The following is a 19,484-nucleotide window of genomic DNA, read 5'->3' as shown; positions in this document are numbered from 1 at the left end:
TTTCCTATTAACTTGAAAGATGATGACATTTCACAGAACTGTTTGATCTGGACCTTTGGTTTCTATTATTTATTAGAAGAGAGTGTTGGGCCTTTTGCCCATACTTTCCCCTGGATTATCACTGGTAATACATGAACCAAATTCATCAGAAGTAAGAAAAAAAAGCTCATGCAATTTTAAACCTATTAGCCATGATGGGGTTGCATTCTCCACCTGACTCTTTTTATCTTTGTTCAGAAGACTGCTTTGACAACTTATTTTCTGGATTTTTCTTTCTCACTTCTGCTTTTCTGTTTATCATGTCCTGTATGCTGATGATTGGAAAGAGGGAAAGAAAAAGATCTATTGCAGACTAATTCTTAGTTCCTGAGGTGTTGTAGTCTAGGCTTTGGATGGATGTCTGGGAAGTGACAGCATCCCCTTTCCTCCTTCCTCCCTCTGCTCTTGGTTCTCCAGGCTTGAGGGTCTTCTTTCCTCAACATTCTAACTCAGAAACCCCGTTCAGATATTTTAGATGTTATCAACTGCCTTTGAGGATTTGTAAGTTGTCTTTGTCATCATCATTACAAGAGCCACTTACTTTTATATTGTTTTCATAGTCCCTCTCCCCACCTCCTTTGTTTTCCTGCACCCTCTCCAGCTCAGCTGGCTGCAGTCCACTGTGGTGTTAGGCAAGTTACAAGGTTGTAACTGTCATGGCCACTCTAAACAACTTTGAGTCATCCTTGCTCCTTTAACTTCTCACCATCCAGTTGATTGTGGAGTTAATTCTTTGACTGTAATATCTCTCATATGTCTCTCCTTTCTCATCTTTACTGCCATTTCTTTATTCCAGACTTCACATTGCTCATCTCATTTACTGCTGTCGCTTCCTAACTCACCTTCCTGTCATTCACCTTGTCTTCCATTAATTTCTTCCACATTTCTGCCAGTGATTTTTCTAAAATGTTGTCAAAGGAAAATTGCACTGGACAAATTAAACAGGCAAGGAAGACTTTATTCAAGACTGTTGCAATAGAGGTCAAGACTCTGCAATAGGAAAGAGAAAGTGAACTCAACTCTGCTGTAACAAAAGGCAGGAGAATTTTTAAGCACTGGGGTGAGCTAATAGAAAAGTAGTGGAGGACATTAGAGGGGAGGTTAGTCAATGCAATTAGGCTATCTGTGTTTGCTAATTGTCGCTTATTAGCAACAATTAGTTAGACTTCTACCCACCTATAGAGTCTAGGAGATAGGGGCACTATCTTCCTTGAATGATTACATTTCAAAGGGATGGCTCTCAGGTCTTTGAGAAAGACGTTCTAGGGTTGTAAAACTGGAAAGAGGCTGGGAGAAGATTTATATCTCAAAGGGGCAGAGAAATAATTTACATTTGAAAGTCTTCTAAAGTAAATACTCTAAGAAAAGGGAGGCCAGGGGCCTACAGTCAGGAAGAAACCTGTCTGAAGTTTAGTCAAGCTGAGGGGAACGTTAAGGCCTTCTTGGTCAATGTAAATCTGAAACCTCCATTTGGTGTTGGAAACTCTTTAGCATCTGCCCATCCTTTTGAGAATAAAGTCTCAATTCCGTAGCATAAAAAAACCAAGCCTCTGGCCTTGGCCTCTCCCCCTGTTACTCTGCACCTACCATCTTCCTAAGTTGTGAACTTTTGCTTCTTTTCATGCCTTGGTTTCTTACAGTCTGAGGATGCTCCAAGACTTAGAGGATTCCCTTTCTTTGAAAAAACCCTTGTCCCTCTTGTGGACTTCCTTATTTTCTTCACTTGGGAAATAACTCCTCACGTCCTAGGGAAGGTACAGCTCTGCTGGGTCCTAAACACACTCCGTTCTTGTCTATCAGAATTCCTCTTACATGGTATATAATCAGTAGGATGTTTTTGGGTCACTCCCCTCTTCCCAAGCTGTGACACCTTGAGGGCAGGTACCGTGTCTTACTCAGCACTGTATGCCTAACTCCTAGCACTAGAGTTGTCCCTGGTGTGAGAGAATCCTTAAAACTTCTGTATTGAATGATTAAGTGAATGATTTGTAGACCTGAAAAATATTTTGGCATCATTCCTTATATGTACGATACGCATTTGCCAAATTAATTGAAAACGGATACCAGGAGTTGTTATTCAATATTATAAATGCCAGAGCATTTAAGAGGGTTTACAAAAAAGTGAGTCACATGTCCCCTAGGCTGCCTTCCCAGGCGGTATACTCTCGGGATAAAAAGCAGAATTTGATCTGTGGTTCGAAACCCAGATTTGTAGAGAACCTGCCAGTTTCTAGAAAACATACCTCTGAAATATTATCCTCACGTGGAATATGATGAAAACTACAAAATTACTTTATGTTATGCATGACATTTTGAATTAACTATGGAAAAGACTCGGTTTAAGCCCAAGCTATGGAATTCAAACTCTAGGATCATTTTTAATCACGAGAACCTGGGGTTATGAAACCTTTGACAGACCCCAGGTATGGCTCTGAGAGGTATAAAGTTCTTAGGTGTTACATTTCCTTTTGAATGCTAATATGCCTATTAATTGCTACTGTTGGTTCCTGACGAGCATCGGGCAGTTAATGATGACAGGTTATTGTAAAGTGGACCTGTGGCACACAGGAGGGAAAAATTGGGTTGAATTATTGCCAGCTCATTCTGTTTAATTATTGTCAGCCCAGAATTTTAGTTCCTTGATAACCCTGACATTCGGAACTAATGAGGTAACGTGGACGATCCCACTTGTCCCCTACATCCTCCCTTAGGGCTTTCCTCCTTCCTCTAGTCCACCGCCTCCCTTCCTTAACTTTTACTGCTGGTCCCTTATTCCCATCATCTTCTTCACTTCCTCAATACTGTTAACACTATGGCTAAGAAAGTAGGTAACATTTATTTTTCTATGTGTCAGTATTCTCTGATATCAGTAAAGTATCTGTCTACAGGAAACTCAGGACTGTTTTTTTCTTTTCTCTTGCTTTTCTAATTTTTTTTAAATTAATAGACTTCATTGTTCAGAGCAATTTTAGGTTTACAGAAAAATTAAGTGGAAAGTACAGAGAGTTCCATACATCCCCTCAACAACCCCCCACCTCGAGTATGCGTGGTTTCCTGTATTATTAACATCTTGCATTAGTGTGGTACATTTGTTACAATTATAAGCCAATATTAATACATTCTTATTAACTAAAGTCTCTCCTTTACATTAGGATTCACTCTTGTGTTGTACAGTTTGATGGGTTATCACAAATGTATGACATGTATCCACTATGACAATATCATTTAGAACAGCTTCACTGCCCTAAGTATCCCCTGTGCTGTACCTATTCATCCATCCCTCCCCTGTAATCCCTGGCAACCATTGATCTTTTTACTGTCTCTATAGTTTTACTTTTTCCAGAATGTCATATGGTTGGAATCATGCAGTACATGGCCTTTTCAGACTGGCTTCTTTCACTTAGCAATATGCATTTAAGTTTCCTCTGTTGTCTTTGTGGCTTGAAAACTCATTTCTCTTTGTTGCTGAATAATATTCCATTGTGTGATGACTGGTTTGTTTATCCATTCACCTATTGAAGGATGTCTTGGTTGCTTCCAAGTTTGGGCAATTATGAATAAAGATGCTATAAACATTCATTTGCAAATTTTTGTGGGGACACAATTTTCAACTCATTTGGGTAAATACCAGTGAGTGCAATTGCTGGATCGTGTGGTGAGAGTTTTAGTTTTGTAAGAAACTGCCAAGCTGTCTTCCAAAGTGGCTGTTACCATTTTGCATTCCCACCTGCAGTGAATGAGAGTTCCTGTTGCTCCACGTTTTCACTAGCATTTGCTGTTGTCAGTTTGTTCAATTTTAGCTATTCTAATGGATGTGTAATGGTATCTCATTGTTTTAGTTTGCAATTCCCTAATGACGTACCATGTAGAGCACCTTTTTCATATGCTTATTTGCCATCTATATGTCTTCTTTGGTGTGATGTCTTTTCAGATCTTTTGCCCACTTTTTAATTGACTCTCTTATTGTTGAGTTTTAGGAGTTCTTTGCATGTTTTGAATACCAGTCTTTTATCAGCTATGTATTTTGCAGAGATTTTTTTCCCCATTTATGTCTTGTCTTTTCATTTTCTTAACAATGTCTCTCACAGAGCAGAAGTTTTAATTTATGAAGTCCTACTTATCAATTTTTTTCTTTCTTGGATCATTCTTTTGGTGGTGTATCTAAAATGTCATTGCCAAACTCAAGCTTACCTAGCTTTTCTCCTGTGTTATCTCCTAAGGAACAGTTTCTTTTTCAGACTATTGGTTTCTTAAGACTGCAGATAGGTTAATGGAAAGATAGCAAGTACTTGACATAAATGTGTTGATTATGTCAATAAATCTAAATTGATGCTTAAGAAAATGTTGTTATGAAAATGTATCTCTGAATAGTGTTAACATAAAATATATTCATTCTAAGATTATTTATATTTTTGATAGTTTACCATATTGTTCAAAATACTTTCCTATTTTATGAATTTTTAACCCTGTGATTATATTTATTCTTTTCAGAAAATGACAAACTTGTTATTTAGCCTCAACAGAGCCTCTGCAATTCTAATATTTTTATGTATATGTTTAGAGCTTAAAACCCAATCTTTGCAAACCCTTGCGGTTTCTGAAAAGCTTTTTTCTAAGGTCTCACGCCTTCTTTTAATTATCCCATTGAAGATAGTTTTGTTTGTGATTTGAATGAGCAAATAGCCCCATTTAGCCTCAATTCTGTTTTAAACAAGAATTGCACTATAATTGCTCATGTGTCAGATAATTAAATACTTTCTTTTTTTAAAATACTGAGCTTTCAGCCCTTTCTTTCCATAGTCATACCTTGTTGAACACATCACAGTTTCTCGCAGGGAGTGAATTAGCTGCTGTGAGTTTTCTTCCTTTTTATAAATCCCATTAACAGTTTCACGTGGATTAGGTGTCAAAGGTGGCTCTTTCTTGCTTTGGCTCTGAGGGTCTTTGCTTCTGTCATAAAGCAGCCAGCTGTGACTCTCATTTTCAGGTGGGTTTGGTCGATTCTTTTATTTACATGCTTTGGTTTAGGCTCTAGCCTTTAGAGGTTTTGGTGCAACACATTCTCTGCTATGCGAGTGGCCCATTTGGTCTGCTGAAATTGGGTTGAGGCTTTATGAATGGCCAGTACGTATTGATATAGAATTAGGAAAAACTGATAAATTTAATAAGGCTTAGAGGAGTGATTATATGATGGATTTGCAGATATTATGTGTTCTGCAGGGCACTGGCTTATTTAATCTTCACAGTAACCGAGACGGGTAGGTACCATGATCTCTCTCTTTACATAGAGCCTTCACATACTATATTGTAAAAGAATCAAGGGCAAGATAAGCTTACTGAGTAATCAAAATGATCGAAAATATCGATGATAATAATTTTCCTGAATGTAGTTATTTACCAAGGATAATTAAACATTAAAATGAATGGTATGAGAATGCCTATCATAACAACAACTACTAGATTGAGAGTGTCGAGTGTTAGCAAGACTGGAAACTAATGTTTAGTAAACAGTCTATCAAAAATCTGGGAGAAACACTTTTGAATATCTTGTGCATCTGATGTAATGAACTTTTTATGCCTCAAGTGAGAGCATGGGTTTCATGTTTAGTTTATGTTCACTGTCAATCAGCTCTTCAGCTTAATATTGGAAATTCTAATGCAATGATTTTAATAGCAAAACAGGTCATGTGATTTTCTATAACAATTCTCATTAAAGTCTGATATACTCTTGTCTCTACTGTCCCCATGATTGGCATCCTGCTCACAATCTTGTAGTTACATTTCTTCATAAAGTAAGCAACAGTTTAATTCTGTGACCCCTAAGTTACGGACAAGGTTATAGCAAGCCTGTCAACAGTTCTGATAAGCTTGATTCACAGTCTACAAGACCTTGGAAGCTGGCCTATTAGAAAGGAAGGAGAGTGAGGGGTCTTTAAAAGTGACCCCACTCCTGCCAAGTATGTTTGTGAAACTTTGTTTTTTACTCGTAGTTTCTGAGTCCCATGGTCTCGCTCCTTTTTCCAAGCCCAGAACTGCTTATCTTGGTTTTGCTTCCCACCAATCACAGCCTTTCCTGAGTTCTTGTAGCTCTAAATACTCCCTGGTCAGCCTGTCACTGGTCTTCTGGCTTCACATCTCTGGGCTCAGTGTTGAAAGCTAGGGGACCCCATCCTCTGTGTGGCCCAAGTTTATGGGAAGTCGGAAGAGTTCAGAACAGGGGCTCTTGAGTGAGAGAAAGCTGGGATGAAATCTGAGTGCTCCATTTAGTAGTGTGACATTTTATGGCATGTTACCTAATCGTTTTGAGACTCAGTTTCCTCATTTTGAAAACAGGAATAATTCAGGGGCCGGCCCAGTGGCGCAAGTGGTTAGGTGCGCGTGCTCCTCTGCGGCGGCCTGGGGTTTGCCGGTTCGGATCCCGGGCGCACACCGACGCACCTCTTGTCAAGCCATGCTGTGGCGGTGTCCCATATAAAGTGGAGGAAGACGGGCATGGATGTTAGCCCAGGGCCAGTCTTCCTCAGCAGAAAAAGAGGGGGATTGGCAGATGTTAGCACAGGGCTGATCGCCTCACAAAAAAAAAAAAAAAAAAAACCAGGAATAATTCTAAATAGATGAAGGGGATTAAGAGGTACAAACTTCCAGTTATAAAATAAAGAAGTCATGGAGATGTAAGGTACAGCCTAGGGAATGTAGTCAATAATGTTGTAATAACTTTGTAGGGTGACAGATGGTAACTAGACTTATCGTGGTGATCATTTTGTAATACATATAAATATTGAATCACTGTGATGTACACATAAAACTAATAGGATATTGTATGTCAAATATATGTTAATTAAAAAAATAGGAATAATGATATCCACCTCTTAGGATTGTGGCAAAGATTAAATAACACAATAAATCTGGTACCTTATTTATATTAATGTAAGTTATTTTCTTCTTCTCTTCCCTCTCCTCCTTGGCCTCCTTCCCTCCTCTCCTCTTCATCTCCTTTCCTCTTTCTTCTTCTCCTCTTCATGTCACATAATCATTATTATCATTTTCCTGTTCATCTAGATTTATTCCACCCAGGCCTAAACCCTTATAACAGACTCAAGATTGTGTATTTTTAAATGTACCGTGGATTAGATCATGCTCCCAGGATGCAGGTATACAGAATGTCTGTTCTAGCGTAGCTGGCGTTTCTAGAGGTGGAGGTATGTTTCACTAATATAAGACAATGAATAGCGTCAGCCACGCTGCTTCTCCTCTCATTGCCGCTTCTCTAAACCCCCAGTCTTCGGCTCAGAGCAGCTGTGTCAGGATGAGAACTCCTAGCTCAGTCCAGCAGAAAATAGTTTTGCATCTGGGAGCTCACAAAGTTTGCATTTTCATTAACTGCAGGTTCCCATACATTGCGAAGTCATTGGCCTCAACACAATTCGGGTACACCCGTGTGGTTGTACTGGAATAAAATCTGCTTCAGAGACCCCAGAGAGGGGCCTTCACCTCAGAGTTGGTCCACAAGGGTCTTTTGTCTTTCTTCAATCACATAATTAATTCACTTGGGGAAATTATTTGATTTTCTTTTGCATCATACCTCCAATTCTTTGGAAAACATTTTTCAAGTTTTCTTAAAACTCTAGGCATTTTCCATGTAATAGCCTTTAAAAACTTTGGTCTTTAAAGTTTTGGGCAATTCCGTTCCATGTATTGGGTCCCAAAGCTTGGTCTGTTCCCTGACTCTGCTTAACACTTGTGGAGAAATTGGTATTTTAGAAACCATATTTTACATGTTTTCTTACACTTTAGAAGTCTCTTACAGATGAAAGAGTACACTTGTGGATTGGTTGGTAGAAGATTTTGAATTTGTTGAAGATGAGTAGTGTTAATTTATGCACTCTTTGGCATAAATTTGCATAATGAGTTCAAGTAGTACTAACTTCAAGTATAAAAGACAAAATTAATTAGTATGACCTGTTGGCATTTTATTTCAAACATAAAATCCAAGCATGCACATGTGAAATATATAATAGATTTCTCAACCAAGTAATTTAATACCATCTGGATTATGAGGCATTTAAACAACAAATAGGGAAAGGGGGTTAATGGAGGCCAGGGTGAAGCCTGAGAAGGAAGCCAGAGCAGGGCTCATGTTTCAGCTGGGAAGAAGTAATTGGTGGTATAATTTCCTCAGGGCTGAGGATCACCATTTAACTCCACAATTTCTTTCCTATTTCTGTACCTAAATTTGTCAAAGCTTTATCATTGCTTTTAGTCTGCCTGGGCTGCCATAACAAAACACCATAGCCTGGTTGGTTTCAATAACGACTACATTTTCTCAAGTTCTGGAGGCTGGAAAGTTCACGATCAAGGTGCTGGTTGATTTAGTTTCTGGTGAGAGCTCTCTTCCTGGCTTGTCAAAAGCCGCCCTCATGCTGTGTGCTCACATGGTGGAGAGAGAGAGACATTTCTTCTTATAAGGGCACTAATCCCATCATGAGGGCCCCACCCTTGTGACTCATTTAACCCTTATTACCTCCCAAAGGCCCCATCTCCAAATACCATCACATGGCGGGTGGATTAGGGCTTCAACATGGGGGCACACAAACATTCAGTTCCTGACAATGATGTTAGCTCAAATATCAAACATGTTAAAACTCAAGTGTCCCTTAGAGGATTAACCCTTCAATCAATTATTAGTCATTTTATACCCAAGTACCAAGAAGGATCTTAGAGTATGTTTTGATAGAAGAAGGGGCAGAGAAGTGAATAAGAAGGCACTGGTAGGATAGAGTAAGGGAAATCAATCATCAGCCCAGGAATGCTATTGCTAGAAATTAGGAAGCACGTCTGATCCAACTGGGTAAAGGCAAAGAGAAGAGCAGTTTTGTCTGTTGGATCTATGCACTTCTTGTGGAAAGGTAAAACATGGATGATTTTGACATCTATACTATCTGGTACTAAGGAAATTCAAGTTCTTGGTTCCCCAAAGACTAAAGTGTCATGCTCACTAGATACATATGGTTATTTAAACTTTAAATTAATTAAAATTAAATAAGATAAAAACTTCAGTTCCTCCAGTCACGCTAGCCATATTTCAAGTACTCAGTGACGTGTGGCTAATGGCTACTGCGTTGGACAGTGTGGAAAGGTCTGTAGACACTGCTGTTCTAGAGCCTTCTGAGGCCTGAATACAGCAGACCATCCTGCTGCTTGTTGTAGAAACACACAAATACACATGCCATAACAAGCCTTGGGGATTATGACTGCTTGATATGCCTGGCCTCCACTGGTGGAAACGGATGGCAGCAATAGGATCATTTGGGGGGCTTCTCTCTTGGCAATAATTGGTTACTTCTGTACTTTCTCCCCTTCTTAATTTGATATTAATTTATACTTTTTGTGACTCATAGAGAACATCTCTAGAAGACATGCAATGAACTTTGACACCAGTATCATTAAAAATCAGTTGCCACAAATGGCTTGTATTACTTATTTTTAATTCAAACATACTTATATATGCTTGTTCTGTTCATACATGTTGTTTTTTTATATACATATATATGTATATATACACAGACATATTCTGTTTCTTACTCTGGGTGGCAGGTACACGAATGCCCATTTTACTATTAATCTTTAAACTTAAGCATTTTATGTACACATCTACGTATATGTGTATGTACGTGTATATATGTGTATATATGTATATATATGTATACACATGAATACACATATATATATACACGCATATATATGTGTATGTATATAAAATACTTAGGTTTAGAGGTTAATAGTAAAATGGTCATTCGTGTACCTGCCACCCAGATTAAGAAACAGAACAAGTACCTCCCCTCACCCCTCTTCTACTAAGACAACCAGTATACTGATTTTCGTATGTGCCATTCTCTTGATAGATGTATATTTACCACCAATGTATGTATCCCTAAACCAGATACTGAGTGGTTTTGAAAAACTGAGTAGCAAGCCTAAACCTCCCTGTGTAAGGAAAAGATGACGCTTTCACTTTTAGATGAAGGCTCACAAGGGAGCTGAAAAGAGTCCCTGATCTTTGTTTGGCTCCAGCTTCCCTGAGAGTACACGTGAGCCCCTCCTAGGAGGATTTAATGGGCAGGGCAATGATTGAATTCTGGGAAGCATTTGACAGGGTGTTATGGTGGGTTCTAGCTATCAAGTGGAAATATGGTTAGAGGCTTTGAAATTTTCTGCTTCATCATGACCTAACTCTTGCTCTCAAGAACAGGATAAAGCAGAATACATCTGGGGCTGATATCGTGTTATTATATGTATAAGAAACTGCTTCAGACTTGCCTGGGCATTCTATTCTTGGGTTGAAAAATGACTCTACAAGGATCGTGAGAATATTAATAATGACAGCTCTCACCATACTTGTCTCTTGAGTCACAGGCCTCCAGTAGGTATTGTTTGGTAGCCCAATACAGCTGACATCTTGGAATCTTCTAGCCCCATCCCCTTGGAGGTTTCCTTTGCTTCTCTTCTTTGTTGGATTTCCCGTTTGTTGTATTCCAAGCATTCCTCATTCTTGTTGCAAACTCAACTTTTGTTGGGGCAAATACTGCAGTAGCTTGATAAAGAATGTGTCCTTTATTCAATCCTTGGACTTGTTTGACAGTTTGGATTATGTAGAAAAGTCTTAGAATTCTGAAGGCATTGTTTCATTGCCTCCTGGACTGTACAGTCCCCTTGGAGAAGTTTAGAACCGTTTGAATCCCTGATCCTTTGTATGTGATTTAGTTTTTCTTATCTGGAAACTTGTAGACTCCTCTTTTTGCACTCAATATTCTTAAATTTCAAAATAAAATGTCGTTTTATTGTTCTGTTGTTATTGTTATTGCTAGACACTTGTTGGGCCATTTCAGTTTGGAAACTAATGTTCCTCAGTTTTAGGAAATAGTTTTGATTTTTTTGTTTGTTTCCGGTAATTACTCCCTTCTATGTTCTCCGGTTTTTAGAATTCCTATTATTTGGAAGTTGAACCACCTGGACCAGTCTTCTATTTTTCTCAGCTTTTATCTCCTATTTTATGCCTCTTTTTATTTTTTTTCTCTACTTTTGTGGAGCTTTCCTCAACTTCATCTTCTAATCTTTCTAATGAGCTCTCAATTTCTTTTATCAAATTTTTATTTTCAAAGATTTCGTATTTTTTTCCTCTGAAAGATGCTCCTTCTCATTTTTCTTCTTTATATTTTTCATCTTTTAATATAATCATATATATGTTTTATGGATGGAATATTTTTCTTAATTCTGAGGATTCTCCAGAGAAGAGTCTTCTAATCTCTTTCCAAGAAGCTAAGGTTCTGGCTGCCAACTTTGGGGAGCCTAGTGAGAGAAGAAAGCTGGAGATCTCGGCATTCTGCAGATGGTCAGTCCCCACTTTCTGTTAGGTAACTGCCCCTGTTGAGAGTGAGTGGTGGAATCTAGTGATCTACCATCCAGTGCTCCTATTTTAGCTGCTCCTGATGCTGCCAGTTTTCGTCTTCTGAGGATTTTGCTGTGTAGATTGTGCTGGTTCTCATCCATTCCCATGTATCGTTTAGGGTTGGACTCCTACAGGGGCTCCTGATCAGTTACCAATTTTCCATCTGCTTCATCTGTTACTATTTTCTCCTTACCATTTCTCCTTTTTATTTTTTTTCTCATTTTATGTCTTTTAAAAATATATTTTCTGTAATTTAGTAGCATTTCTGGTGAGAGATAAGTATGTGTGTTAAGTCTGCCATCTTAATCTACAAACCAGCTTGTTCTTTATTGCTGAGTTAGAACTTGTAAATTCCATTTGATCCCTGCAATAAAAGTTCCATTATGTGGATTAAGTATTGGCTGACACTTATTGGAATCAAAGGCTCTAAGAAGAATCGTCAAGATCAGGGATAGTGATGCTAATGCTCAGGTGATGAGCACTTGCACTGCTCCCAGTTAAGATGAAGGGAACTTCAGTGAAGTTTGGCAGTTGGTTGTCAGTAGTGTGAAATTAAGGTGATAATTTTCGACAAGTTTCTGCTTTGTCTTCACCATGGGAAGCCCCAAATGGAAGTGTCAAATTACAATATTTTTGTACTATAGTTATTTTTCCCATCACAGGAAGAAAAGAAGTTAGTTTTAAGTAAACAGGAATATAATTTATGGAACTACTACCAGCTAATCCTTATAGTATTATGATAAATTAAAAGATAGATGATTAGGGTCTGGCCTGGTGGCATAGTTGTTGAGTTTGCATGCTCCACTTCTGCGGCCCCTGGTTTGCAGGTTCAGATCCTGGGCACGGACTTATGTACCACTTATCAAGCCATGCCGTGGCAGGCGTCCCATATATAAAGTAGAGGAAGACGGGCACCAATGTTAGCCCATGGCCAATCTTCCTCAGCAAAAAGAGGAGAATTGGCGACAGACATTAGCTCAGGGCTAATCTTCCTCACCAAAAAAAAAAAAAAAGATGATTAGATGTATGAATTATCTGGCTAAAGATGCTCAAAAGATAGTAAAGGGAGTGAGGGAGAACTATCATGATGTTGCGGTAATTCATTTTTAAATGTAGTGTTGCATTTCATCTTTACAAAATCCTAGAAGATGCCTATGCTAAAGACCGTAGTCTTCAATCCAAGGGTCAGAGGAATTAAGTACCTTGCAAGATTAAACAGTTAACTTGAATAATTCGTAAGACCAAAGTAGAGCTGGGATTTGAATCCAAGAGTGAATGACTGAATCCTTTCCACTGCACACTACTACCTTCATAGGATAAATTTGACCACTATTGTCAGTAATCATACTGTTAAATTGTGGTAGAGGATGCTTTTTATTCTTTTCTTTTTAGCCCAGTAAATGGCTACTATCAATCAAAAGCACTATTTTGCTTACTCAGCTTCTTGAGGAATATGCAAAGTTGCTGATTTTATACCCATAGTAGAAATGAATGACATATCTTTGAAAACTTTTTCCTAGCTATTCCTTCTTGATTCTAGGTCTGGAATATCCAATCTCTAATTATAGTTTAAAATATCTACTACCAAGTACATTCAGTTTACTACCAGACTAACTCCAAGCATTGATAATAGAAGGATATCACAAGTGTTGACGGATTCCTGCATTTCTATAACATATATCTTCTAATTTAAATAACTAGATAAATATTGATTAAATTTCATTTCTCTACATTTGCACATTTGAAACTAAGAGAAAATACTATTAAGCAAGATTCTAACATGGGCCCTCATCTTGATTATAGCTATATGCCATTTCTACAACCTTTGACTTACTTTCTAGGCCAAAATTCCAACTTTCTCTTATCATTCCTCAAGTATTAGAGATTCTTATTTTTCTCTTACCTCAGTACCTTATTTGGACCATCTATTTAGTAGTCTATCTGAGGATAATTACTTTAATCAGTGCTTTTAAGGATCTCCTTGTTGAATTTACCTTCCATTCTTTCAAAGATGCATGATCACCATACTGATTACTTTTTTGATTTTTCTGTTTATATTAAAAAAGAAGAGAAAAAGTATTTTTCCAGATTATACTTCCCCCAAACATGTGACTCTTACAGGGTTCCTCACCCCTTTGCTTACTGGTTCTCTAGCTTAGCTTCTGGAAGAACTGGCCAAGGCAAGCTCGAACCCAGCGCACGCTCTCTACTTCTCCGAACCCTTGCTGCTTTGCCTACCCTGGAAAGTTGACCTGGCCCTTAAAGACACACTTTCTTTTTCACACTTGAACAGACCCTAAGCCTGTCCTCCTTCCTCTTCTTACAAACTTTTATTGAATATCTACCATTTCTCTACCAGACATTGGAGGTGTGAAGGTAAACACGTCTTATTTCTTATGTGAGAGAGTCCATACTCACTCACAGGCTTACATAGTTCCACCAAATGATGGATGCTTTCAAACTTTATGTGTGCAGGACTTTGGGAACCTAAAGGATCGAGGAGGTGGTACTGATTTCCCTAGGGGAAACCAATGTAGGATATTGAGAAATATCCTAGATATTTGAGAAACAAGCTCGATTTCTTTTTCTCTAGATCACCCTTGCTTCTCTAACTAAAAGAGCTAACAGGGCTCCATATCCTTCACAGAGCCTAAAATCTACCCTCTGGGCAAGAATTAGTCACTCTCTCCTATAGTTTTCAAATGACTTACGTTTAGTATAGCCTATGTTACAGTTATTATTATTTTTTGTTTATATATATGCCTTCTCTACTACTTTGTGAGTTCTTCAAGATTTTTCCGTGCATTTGAAATGGATTTCATTTGCTGTATTATTAATTTTTAAGGCCTTAGCACTTTGCATTTATTGATGATTAGGCTTTAAAAATCAATTACATAAGCGAAAGATTTTCTTAAGTCTTTTATGAACACCACTGACAGATCATCTTCTTGCTGGTCTCTAGTTGGTTAATTCAAGGTTTTGAAGTTTTTTTGTTAAATATGGATTTAATAGTTTAACTGTACTTTTAAAATCAGAAATATGCCCATATATTTTTTGAATTTTGGGAAGGAGACTATTTTTCAGTATTTCAGGAATCTTATGGTTATATCTGAAGTAGGAGGTTCTATCCACTGAAGCCATTATGTGACGTTTGCCACCACCTCAATAGGATATTTAAGGCACATAACAGCTTCTCCTTATTATTTCCTGAAGCCCCGCTGCTACCACATTTGCACTGACCATCTTTAAAATCAGTTGGGTTTTTAAGCTATGAACCTTCTGGAAGCCTTTTTTTTTTTTTAAATATTTCATGCCTATTTAGTTCTGATATTGACCATATTGACCACCAGGTAGCAACAGTCCCTTGAGTAGTTGAGTCTCTTAAATAGGGAACTGTTGCAAACTGACAGATTAAGCCCTTTGCATTCAGGAGAGAGAGGGGTAAGTGTCCAGAATCATGATTTTTTTCTTTTTGATTCCTCTCTGGTACGTTGGCTCTTGCAAATCCAGGCGTAAATTATCTGCTGTCTATGAGCGGCTTCCTGGTCCTGCCAATCTACTGTTTCCATGACATTGTACTTAATATCGGGGCCACTGAGACAAAATGAAATGAAGGCCAGGTGGCAAGGGGCAACATGGATGGTACAAGAAAAGAGTATGACAACTGCAGAAATAAGGAGATTGAGATCATAAGCGAGGTGTAGGGAGAATTTTGGATATTGAAATATCCAAAAAAAACCCGAATAATATTTATGAGATTTTTTTAACTGTCAGAAACGCATTTATGCCAGTCTAGAAAAATCAAATATGTTATTTTAGACTTTTCTTTTTCCTTCACCCTTAGCCATCCCTCTGGGTATTCTAGTTGTGCGTGGAGACTGTGATTTGGAGACTTGCCGTATGTACATAGATCGCCTACAGGAGGTGAGTTTCTTTAGCCAATTATTTATTCTTCTCAGTTTTCCATGTTTGTAAACAATTACCAGATATATATTTGCTTCTGAAATGATGCGTTTGGGGAGGAAATGGAAATGTGGCTGCCTTATCTTTTCCGCATACGCCATGTCTTCTCCCCACCCCCACCACTCCTATTCTCACTCCTCAGGTGGTTGAAACGGGAAAGGATTGAGTGGGTTGACTACAGCCTGTAGTGTGATCCATCACTGTAGCTTGGAACTTTCCCTCTTCTTGCCAGACTACATACCTGCACTTTTTGAGCTGTGCAGAATTTCAAAGGGCACTGATAAATAATGAAGGAAAACAGAGAGTTGGACTTATTTAATGTTTTGTATCTGGCACAGACTTCTGTCAGAGATGGCTAGATTTTTTTAAAAATGTAACTCTACAGGAAAGAGGAATCTTCTATATTTCATAGGAATTTGTGTCAGAACACAAGGAATAATCTATTATTTTTTTTTTCTGAATATAGTCTTACCATAGAGAAAGAGAAAGAAGAGGTCTCATATATGACATTCTCATGAATTTGAACTGTGCCAGCAAAGCTAGAAGGCCCAAGCCCATCATCATGGTGATCATTGGTTGTTTTTGCAAAACTTTGAGGAGGATATTCACTGTCTTCATTCTACAAATGGCAAAAAAGCATAAATAGCCGCTTCTTTATCATTGTTTCTTGATGAAAGATGCACATTAGAATCACTTTTTTTGGATGTGGTTTAGACATTTGTATTTTTAAAGCTGTTGGGTAATTTTTGATAGATACCCCAAGATGAGCAACTCTCTTCCAGACAATACGTTATACATAAGTCAGTATCACAAATGAAGAAGAAAAATAGTGTTTAAAATCCCTTCGAGTTGTAGCCACTTAGCTTTGAACATTAGCTTCGACTTATCTTGGTGGAAATAAATTCAGGTAGGAGGCATAAAGCAATGTGAAAAATTAGTAATTTTTCTCTTCAGCATTGTTGAGGATAGAGATGGGATTGTGAATGCAAAAAATATTTTGAGATAGTTGCCAAATTTTGAATACTGATGTGGATGAGAGAAGAAAAGTCAACAAATTTTATGCTTGTAGCTTCATTTCCCTGTGTTTACCAAGGATAACTTGAACAGGTTAAGATTTGTGAACTTTTTAGCATGTGACTCAAGTCCAAATCAATATTCCTAGAACATATAGTATCTCATTTTTCAAAATAATGTTTGTATTTTATTGTGGAACCTTACTCAAAAAACCTGCAATAAAAAAGTGAATCATAATTGGTACCAAACCTTTATTTTTTTAAAAACACTTGGGTGACTTAAGATTTTGCAGTAGCAAAATACATGACTGATGAACTGACTTGGTTGAGAGCCAATCTATTGGCATGCTTGTCGCACCAATATTCAACTAAAAGTAGGATTCTTAAAAACAAAATGAGGACAGAGTGAACTCAGGAGAAGTTTTAAAACTAACTTGGGCACAGAGAGTAGGTTGGTAAAGCTCTGTGGGAAGCAGATATGAGGACAGTAGTACCCAGGATTGCTGACATCTGTAAGTTGAATCACTACACTCATTAACAAGGAAGCCTGCGGGACATGACAATGGTGACAAGTTAGTTATAAAACTTTATAAAGTGAGCCAGGCTCTCAGAATCGGCCAGTAAAACCTCATTAATTTGAAATCCGTTAATTTACACTTCGTGATAATGCAGAGGTGGCCAGTGATTTTCTCTTTACAGTTTATGAAAACCTGTGTTGCCAAGTAATTTATCGGTATAAACACATTTATCATGACAGTGTGTATTTGCTCTAAGATAAATTCTTTCTAGGTGCTTCAAGGGACTTGAGAAGCTTTTTTTACAAGCCAAAAGTTCAGGTGCAAATTAGATATGACCTGCCTCACTTCTTATAACACAGTTGTCTGTCTTTTACTTTTAGTCTTCTCTATCCTTGAAATTATATCATTCACTTCTAAACTCTATTTGGGATTTGTAAGTTTCAATTGCTAAATGGCCTTTCTTCTCTCAGTCCAACTTGGTATGTTTTTATTATTTTTGGCATTATCTTCTTTATTTAACCTTGATGAATTTGGGTGAGTTAGATACTTTCCAGATGAGTTTAATAATATTCAATTGGGAGTTCAGTTGACAGAGTTATGGAGGCAGCTTGTTTAAACTAATCCTAAGGTATGGATATATATTTTTTTATTTTTTTCCATTTTCTCATTAGGACCTGCAGTCAGTTTCTTCTGGCTCCCAGAGAGTTCATTACCAGGTAACACCTTGACTCTCCTTGTTTCTTACCTTCCTGCCAAAAGAAGTCTATCTTTCAATTAATGTCTCATTTGGATTAGAATCCACATCTTTCCTAGGGATAGAGTTCACTCTAAGAACGAAGTGTTGGCATTCTGATTCTTTTGCCTTTTGCTGGTTTTGGACAATCCTAGTCTAACACAAATTTGGACTATGGATTTTGTTTTAGATCATTTAGAAAAAATTATAAAATGAAGTGCTTTCAGTGACAAATACTGAAAAACTCAATTCAAACGCGCTTAACAGGGAAAGAATCTATTGGTTCACATCAGCAAAAAGTTCAGATCAAGGGGGGATTTTTATGTACCATTTGGCCATGGCTCATGTTTCATTTTTCTGCCAGTCTTTCTGCTCTGTTCTCCTCTTTCTGTCAATTTCACTTCTGGACTAGATGTTTTCCTGGCCCAAGAAGGCACCATTAGTAATCAGGGCTGTATGTTTCTCCTTCAGGTCCAGGAAAGGGAATCCCCTGCTCCCCACACCCATCAAGCAAACTTTCTAAAATGCAATCTGATTGGTCCCTCTTTTTGGACAGGATATAATAAATTCAACCCCTCTCTCTTGTGACCCACATCAAGTCCACAGGAGAACACTCAGATATCCTTTGCTATAGCAATCTTTGGGAGTGCAGTTTCTTCCCCACTTCCTCACCCTACTGTGCTGCACAGGCCTCTCCAGCCATTCTCTTATGAATTAGATTTCTCAGTGATTTGGGTACCAGTGCACAGTATCAGCCCAAACTATAAGGGGTACGTGCAAAGCTCTGAGTGCTTCCATTAAAGCCCTTTTCTCTGAGAGGCCCAGAGAAGTACCCTTCCCCACTGGGAGGATTGTGTAGGAGTCACAGCAAACAGACTCCCTCCAAATAAATCCTCCCCTAGACCCTTTTATACCTCCGTGTGGGGGAATGGTTTAAAGATGTCTAAATTTATAAACCCTGGCTTAGTACCTTACTTTAAGTTTTGGTGTCTGTTTTGCTACTCCCAACACTTCTAGTTTAAGATCTTTTTGCACAAAAACCAAAAAACAATTTAAAAAAAACCTATACCTTGTAGCCTATAGGTAGCTTTCTTCCTCTGCCAACAGATACCCTGTACCCTCAGCCAAAGCAGCGTAATTATCCTGGGGCTGAATGACAACAGTAGCCTTGATGTACTTATTTGTATGTTTATTTCTTAATCAAAATTCCCCACTATTCCAGTGTCCTTTCTTCCATCTAGCTGCAATAGAAAGGATGAGAATTCCCTTAGGGTATGTTTATATTGAAGAGATAAACTCTACTTCTGACAGTTTTTTTCCCAACAATTAAAAGGCAAATTTCCACTTTATTTTTTAGATAGAGCACAACACTCCTCACATCCATTATTTGCGTATTTACCTAGAGCCACTAGGTGTAATTTTATTTTTAAGAGTGTAGTGCTTTTGAAGGCTATTGCTGATCACTACTCTTTAAAAATTGGAGCTAGTGGCTATAAGACTTGGAGATTCTGTTGTTTAAAGGGTTTGTACTTTTTACTAATGGACATTTTGCAATTTCGTAATTTTATCAAAGTATTTCAGACATTTATTCTGAAGTGGTTTTATGAAATGAATACATTTCTTTATTATCCTGCCTTATTTGATGTAGTCATTTTGGCGTGAGAGTTTTGACATATGAATATTTTGTTCTGTTTTCTTTATGCTATGTTTGTACATATCCACAGAGATCAGGGGGTGGTTGAGACTAGAATATGATAAGGATGTTTGTTACA

The 19,484-nt window shown here is 37.9% G+C and overlaps 1 protein-coding gene across 9 annotated transcripts in view; it reads left to right on the top strand.

The window, feature by feature from the left end:
* The window catches only part of DGKI (diacylglycerol kinase iota), a 309,867-nt gene that overhangs the window by 204,114 nt on the left and 86,269 nt on the right, over positions 1–19,484 (top strand). For all 9 annotated transcript variants that reach the window (XM_058530901.1, XM_058530951.1, XM_058530892.1 and 6 more), the window contains 2 exons: positions 15,330–15,409; positions 17,651–17,695. In XM_058530901.1, coding sequence (XP_058386884.1) covers positions 15,330–15,409; positions 17,651–17,695 — 125 coding nt within the window. The remainder of the gene's footprint in view (positions 1–15,329; positions 15,410–17,650; positions 17,696–19,484) is intronic.

The sequence above is a fragment of the Diceros bicornis genome, chromosome 3 (genome assembly GCF_020826845.1).
Source record: "Diceros bicornis minor isolate mBicDic1 chromosome 3, mDicBic1.mat.cur, whole genome shotgun sequence".
Lineage (NCBI taxonomy): Eukaryota > Metazoa > Chordata > Mammalia > Perissodactyla > Rhinocerotidae > Diceros > Diceros bicornis.
This window is presented reverse-complemented; position numbering and strand designations above follow the sequence as displayed.